Source organism: Puntigrus tetrazona, unplaced genomic scaffold (genome assembly GCF_018831695.1).
Source record: "Puntigrus tetrazona isolate hp1 unplaced genomic scaffold, ASM1883169v1 S000000528, whole genome shotgun sequence".
NCBI lineage: Eukaryota > Metazoa > Chordata > Actinopteri > Cypriniformes > Cyprinidae > Puntigrus > Puntigrus tetrazona.
The window spans coordinates 1,252,501-1,260,000 of NW_025048164.1; the positions used below are offsets into that span (position 1 = coordinate 1,252,501).

Sequence of the window (7,500 nt, forward strand, 5' to 3'; positions counted from 1 at the left end):
TGTATATGTGTATATATGTATGTGTATATATATATATATATATGTATGTATATGTATATATAAAAAAATCTAAATAAAATTAACACTTAATCTAGTATTAAATGCAGAGACAGTCTCTGTAATCAAATTAACAATAATCACTAGAAATGAAGTGTCCTCAACTAAACAAACCAGAGGAGACTGCTACAAGAAACTAAACCCCATCTATAGAGAATGGAGGAAAAATACAGCAATGTCAGATTGTGTAAAGAACTTACTTTGTGCGTGTGTGTGTGCGTGCGTGTGTGTGCATGTGTGCGTGCTTGCGCGTGCGTGCATGTGTGTGTGTGTGTGTGCGTGCGCGTGCGTGCGTGTGTGTGTGTGCGTGCGTGCGTGCGTGCTTGTGTGTGTGTTTTGTTCCGGTGATCTGTCCACAGCTCTCATCTAGGTGTTCTGCTCTGATGAACATCTGATCTGGATATAAACTGAGAAACGGAATAAGAAAGAAACTTTTTACAATGTCACAAAGTACATCATGTTTTATGAGTAGTGTTCCCGGTTCCAGCTGATCTAATTAATTCAGTCTAACAATCTTTTAACAGATTTGAATAATAGAAGTGTGTTGGTGTGTTATGTATAGGCTAGGTTAAAAAGATGTGTCTTTAATCTAGATTTAAACTAAAAGAGTGTGTCTGCCTCCTGAACAGAGTTAGGGAGATTGTTCCTGAGTTTGGGTGATAAACAGGAAGAGTATCTGGCGCCCGCAGTTGATTGTGATATTCTAGGTATTATCAAACAGACAGCGTTTTGAAAACGCAGCGGACGGGCAGGACTATAATGTGATAAGAGCTCAAGTATTGAGGAGATAAACCATTCAGGGCTTTATTGGTAATTAAGTTATTAAGATTTTAAAATCTATCTGATGTTTGATAGGGAGCCAGTTCAGTGTTGACAGAACCGGGCTAATATGATCATTAAAAAAAAAAAATAGTTTGCCTTCGTAATCCTTAATCCAAACTTGAAAATGCTCCTCCTCTCTGAAACACAGTCATCTCTGATGACATCAGTCTGACGGCTCGGGCGTGACATCATTAACCACGCCCCTTCAAACCTCAGTGTTCATAAACACTACTTTACAACACACAGTCAATTCAGAGTAGAAGAAACGAGACTCATTCTGTATTCTGTTTCACTTAGAAGTGTGTCTCAATACAGAAGTAAAAAGTGTCGCTATCCTCCGGTTCACGTGGAATTTAAGCTGTTAGTTGTCAAATGAATTAAATGTAACGGAGATTAGTTGTAAATTGTATTTTATTTTGATAATTTAATTAATTGTGTTCCATAGCAGAAGTCTGCACCACACTGACATCAACAGACAGCGGTTCAGAATTGTTACGAATCCGTTAATTCCTGAGATCGTCATGAGTCGAGCCGGTCGTGGAGTCTCAGAGTTCGCTGAGATGTGTGTGTTTGACGTCAGCGGTCGGCTGGAGGCTGATAATCACAGCCGGCTCTATACATGACCTCTTATGCAACACTTCTCAGAACACTTGCATAAGAGCTGAAGTGGGTCAGGCCGAGTGACCTACATGCCTGCGAGACGCTGGACGCTCCATTCTTCAGCTGATGTCTGATGGGACTGCAGTAATCAGATCATTCACTGCACTAGATTAGGCTCATGTTTCATATTAATACAGCCTTCAGTACAGAGCGTGTGCTTTTAAAGATGATTAATGGCTTCCATCGTTTTACTATGTGTATACTTTGATAACACAAAGCATCTTTTCTCCTCGGCCTGATTCCCGTCTCACATGACGCGTCACATGATGACCTCACTGTGTCGTTTATATCTGGAATATTAGAGATTGGGTTGATGTTCATCCACAGAAACTGAGAGACGACATCTTCAGAGCTTTGATGCTGACTGATATCTGTAACACACACACACTTTATTTATATATATATTTGTGTGTATAAATAAAAATCTATTTATAGAATAGATTGTAGAATAAATCTATTTGTAGAATATATATATATATATATATATATATATATATATATATATATATATATATATATATATATATATATATATATATATATATATATATATTTTTTTTTTTTTAATATATATTTTTTTGTAACGTATAGACAATTTTTCAGATTTTATTACATGTGTGTTTGTAAATTGAAATTATACTTTATTTTATTGTTGATACAGAATATTTTTTTTTATTCTGTATGTAATATATTTATACATTACATTTAAATTCAGAAACATTTTATTTGTAGATTTTATATTAAATAGAAATCTATCGGTTCAGTTGCTGTGTGATTAAGTGGTGTGTCTTATTGATCTCCTCACAGGAACACTGCAGTCTGGAGTCTGAGACCATGGTGCATCTACAGGAGGAGGATCTAGATGATGGAGGAAAAACAAAACCAGACACTGCTGATGAAATCACTCGACAGAAGACTAAACCAAACACTGCTCAACATGTGCGAGTCTCCTCTCATCATCAGCAGTGTTCGGATGAAACCCATAAAGATCAGACACGAGAGAATCTTCGAGGATCTTCAGAGAAGTGTCCCGTCACAGAAGAACCCTTGAGCCCGAGCGTCGAGGACGAGGTGGACCTGATTGATCTGTTAGAAGATCAGAGCTTAGGTCTTCAGCAGATGTTTTATGAGAACATCAGTCCTAAGCGCTGCCATCACGATCTGGCAACCCCAGCTTTTCAGACCATCCTGGCCAACGTCAGAGATCTCCTGACCAGATCTCCACCGAAGAACCTCGAGTTTAATCTCCCAGAGATCAGCAACCAGCCGAAAGAGTCGCTTGATGAACGCTTTCACGTGACATTCAGCTTGTTCGCTGACGAGCCGTCGGTTAACGAAGATCCTGATCAGAAACCAGCAGCTGTTTCTCCAGACTGGGACGAGCTTTTTGATGAAGAACGGGATCGAGCTAAAGACCAGGAGAACTTAAATGAGAGCGTTGATCTGTTCGGAGACGACGAAGCCTTCCTTCAGATGAGCGTTCCTGACGTCCAAACACCCGACGGGAGCACAGGACCTGAAGGAAACCCTCCTGCTGATGGAAGCAGAGGGTCAGATCAGGGCTTCAGCTGCTCGCAGGACTTCTTCTCCGTCAACTTTGAGCTGGGCTTTGACTCTGAGGAGGACGAACCGAATGATCCAGCAGATACAGGACCTCGTCCATTAGGAGGAAGCTCTACATGCTCTGAGCGATCTCCACGTGTCTCTGACCAAACCAGACCCAGCGCTTCCACACCCAGCCATGTGTTCCTGCCTCCGCTGGGCCCCAGAACAGAAGATCAGCGTCCGTCAGCCCTCAGGTCCTCACAGAGAAGACAGACCGCACCAACAGGTTTATAAGCTTCCTCCTGCAGATATCTTCTGAGTGTTAATACAGACTGTGAGTGAGTGTGTGTGTGTGTGTGTGTGTTTCAGGCGTGTTGAGCAGCGACAGCGAGACAGACGAGACGTCTCTGAGGACTCTAAAGGTCAAGCCGGTGTTTTCTCCCGAGGTCAGATTTGTCGTGTGACTCTAGTTGTTCCCATCCCGTGGTTTTTAGGCACATTTTGGGTATCACATAAAAAAAAAAACAGGATGAAAACACCCAGGTGTGCTCTGAATCTTAACCTATGTAGTGAAAAAATGGTAAAATCTGATATTTTTGAGATTGTTGAAATAGTATCAGTAATTGTTAATCAGAAAGTGTAAGGTGTAGGTTAAAGGTTAGGAGAGAGAATTTTTTTTTGTTGTTTTTTATGGTCATTTTTATTGGTGTGTGTGTGTGTATGTATATGTATGTATGTATGTAGCCCAAAGTATTCACTCATCTGTCTTGACTCACATATGAACTTAATTGACATCCCATTCCTAGTTATAACAGCTTCAACTCTTCTGGCAAGGCTATCCACAAGGTTTAGTGTGTTTATGGGAATTTTTGACCAATCTTCCAGAAGTGCATTTGTGAGGTCTCACACTCAGTCTGGAACTGTCCAATATGTGACTCCAGAGAACGCGTCTCCACTGCTCTAGAGTCCAGCGTGCTTCACACCACTGCATCCCACTCGTTGCATAGCCCTTGATGTATGGCTTGAATACATTCCATGAAGCAGTGTTCTTGAGCTAATCTGAAGGTCACATGAAGTTTGAGGTCTGTGGTGATTAAGAAAGTTGGTGACCTCTCCGCATTGCTGAGCCCGCTCCATCAGTGTACATGATCTTGTTGCTGTTGTTCCCAAACACTTCCACGTTCTCATAATACAGCTGACAGTTGACTATGGAATATTCAGGAGGAAATTTTACGAACTATCCGTCGATATTTAACTGAAACTCTATGGCAGGAGACCCAGGACGACCCCACTGCTGACACCGAGACGTCAAAAAGAAAGACTACACTTTGCAAGAACTTGAGTAAGCGTTTTGTGGACAGATGAGACCAAGATTGCGATTTTGATTTCAGTTATTTTTTTCCAAAGGGTGTGAAACCAAATATTAAGTCAAGGATTCCAATAATTTTGTCCTGCTTTTTACCCTCCCTTTTTTTTTTGTTTTGTTCTAATACACACAAAGGAACATGTTAGTGCAATACCTTTCTGTGAGAAATACTTGATTTTCTGGAAACATTTCAGGGGTGCCAACAATTTTGGCCATGACTCTATATATATTCTGTATATATGATATAGAATATAATTAATATAAATAAACTGTATAAAAGTATATACATGTAAATATTTTCAAAATATATACTGCATATGTGTGTATTTATATAAGCATAATACATAATCACAGTACACATACATATACACTATATTGCCAAAAGTATTGGGTAACCCCTTTCTGATGAACAGATCTGACTACTTTAGTAATTTTGTAAAAGTGCAAACCTTAATATTTAAGCATTATTTAATACTATAGTGCTATTTTAGAGAATTGTGTGCCTCTAATTTTATAGAAGTCGATTATTCTAACATGACTGTGTCTCTGTGTATAAGGCAAGATTTAAAAAGAACTGATTGGTTGAGTCGGTGTGGAAGACATAATCCCAGCTGAACGCCTTTAGTGTGACTTTAACTACAGTCCTTGAACCTAAAACTCATCACCAAACACCAGTGACTTGTACATTCACTATCAGAAGTGTCTAAAATGACTCCATATGTTCAAGTCCCTGGTGTTTGGTGATGAGCTTCTGCTTCAAGGACTGTATTTAAAGTCACAGCAGAGGTGTTCAGCTGGGATTAGTTTATTTATCCACACTGACTCAATCAGTTTCTGTTTTAACCTCGTCTTATACACAGAGACATCGTCATGTTAGAATAGAAAAGGGTCCTGTCCAAACTGCTGCTATAAAATTAAAAGCCCACAATTCCCTAGAATATCATTACATGCCTAAATATTGAGGTTTGCCCTCCTGAAAAGTACTAAAGAAGTGAGGTCTGTTCATCAGAAGCTGGTGACCCAATACTTTTGGTAATGTAGTGTATAATGCAAACCAACACTTTGACAGCTCTCGTGTGTGTGTGTGTGTGTGGGGAGTGTTTGTATTTTAATTTTTTTACAATTTTTTCAAGCATGGTTCAAGCTAAATTAAAAGGAGAAGTGATGCTGTGGAATGTAGCTGAAATGAAAAAAAAAAAAATCAATTTTAGTTTGTCAGATGTGTTTATTTTAGTTTCAGCTAATTATAATAACCCTCATCCGAATGCAAGATAGCATCATTTTTTTCATCTGCACACTCTTACTTTATAACTTAGGCACAGCGGCAGAATACGGCGGTCAGTCCTTCATACGGGTGTGAAAGACTGATCATAGCCTTACTTTTACTTCTCACTTTAAATACTGTTTCAGTAGTCCACTTTAGACATTCTACTACAACTAGCATTCATTAGAGTGTGTGTGTGTGTGTTCCTGCAGCAGTCAAAGCTCTTCAGTGACGTTGATTCTCCGGTCCAGGCCCGTCGGAAGCGAGCGGCTGCGATAAACACGGTAGTGTTTCTGACGATTCTCCTTCATGAGCTCTGCTGTAGTCTTGGAGTGATTCACTGTGGCTCTGTTCTTCAGTCGGAGGACAGCGACGGAGGTCTGCTGTCAGACGATGACTTCCAGGACGTCTCTGTTCATCAGCCCCGAGCCGCGGAGTCTCGTCTCGTCAGGAGGCCTCATGTATGTCACATGACCATCAGAAGCAGCGTCCTGTGCTTGATGATCGTCTCACTCCTTCCTCGTGTGTCTTCTAGAAGGTGCGTCGCGAGGGAAGGCAGTTTCTGGACGAGGAGGCCGAGCTCTCAGAGGATGAAGATGTTTCTTCTGATGAAGATGATGGAGAGGAGCAGAACGACTCTCTGCAGGGGTTCGTGGTGAACAGCACTCAGTGCTCGCAGGGTCTGAACGGTGAGGAAAACTTTAGTTTAGAACACTTTTATCAAAACTGATATATAATTGACAAAGTGATTCATCTATTCATCTGTGAATCTTGAAAACAATAAAATACTCTTTCCATGAAAATACTGCACAGCACAACTCTTTCTCCAGCAGCAAATATTATTCTGATTTCTGAAGATCGTATGACACTGAAGACTGGATTAATGATGCTGAAAAACACAGAAATAAATTACTATAGAAAACGGTTACTTAAAAGTTTCTAAAATGCATTTACTAAAACAGATAGCTCAGTTTTGTTCAAATGTTCAAAAATCATGTTTTTTTTTTTTTGTCAAAATAACCCAGCTGCAGGTTGATTTGAGATTAATTGGAATGCAAAACTAAAAAAAGCAAGATTTTCAGCCTCTGTGAGCCAAAATAAATACATCTGACCCGTCCTAAAGCGCTGTTTATTCTCTCGCTGTGATAAAAGCACATGTCAGATGAAATAAATAGGGTTTATCTGAATGTCTGTTCAGACTCTGAGATGCAGGCGTTCTATCTGAAGTCTGTGAGGAGTCCAGCGCTGCAGAACCGGCTACGAATGACGTATAAACCCAAACACAACATGGATATCTTCTCACAGGTGAGCACGAGTCTCTTTATTAAACCTCTAGAGAGGAGAAAGGCTGCTGAAGACCCGTCTCTCGGTCTCAGGTGCCGGAGCAGGACGAGACGTACGGAGAGGACAGCTTCGTGGTTGATGGGAGCGAGGATGAGGAGGGAGAGAGCGGCGCTGACGAAGAGCCCGTGGAGGTGATCCATGAAGACTCGTACGTGGACGGGAGGAAGCAGTACGCCACGCGCCGCCGAGTCCAGATCCGACAGATCCGAGCGGAGAGGAGCGGGAAGAGCAAGCGCTCGCGGATCATCCGGCTCCAGGACTCCAGCGAGGAGGAGGAGCAGACGGACCCTGTGTTTAAAGTGCCTCAGCGTCTCCAGAGCGCCTCCGGAGCGACGGAGCGAGACGACAGGAAGCGGCAGAGACTCAGCGATCAGGCGGCGCTCTCGGACGAGCTCGACTTCCTCCCGCAGAGACAGGTGAGAGCTTCGACAGAAACACACGA

General features: G+C 41.4%; 1 protein-coding gene across 5 annotated transcripts in view; it reads left to right on the forward strand.

The window, feature by feature from the left end:
- fancm (FA complementation group M) overlaps positions 1–7,500 on the forward strand; it is a 34,253-nt gene that overhangs the window by 22,856 nt on the left and 3,897 nt on the right. For 4 of the 5 annotated variants that reach the window (XM_043232480.1, XM_043232483.1, XM_043232481.1 and 1 more), the window contains 7 exons: positions 2,347–3,370; positions 3,454–3,530; positions 5,927–5,998; positions 6,074–6,175; positions 6,250–6,403; positions 6,913–7,019; positions 7,091–7,474. In XM_043232480.1, the coding sequence (XP_043088415.1) occupies positions 2,347–3,370; positions 3,454–3,530; positions 5,927–5,998; positions 6,074–6,175; positions 6,250–6,403; positions 6,913–7,019; positions 7,091–7,474 (1,920 nt within the window). The remainder of the gene's footprint in view (positions 1–2,346; positions 3,371–3,453; positions 3,531–5,926; positions 5,999–6,073; positions 6,176–6,249; positions 6,404–6,912; positions 7,020–7,090; positions 7,475–7,500) is intronic. The other variant, XM_043232482.1, reaches the window with a different exon arrangement.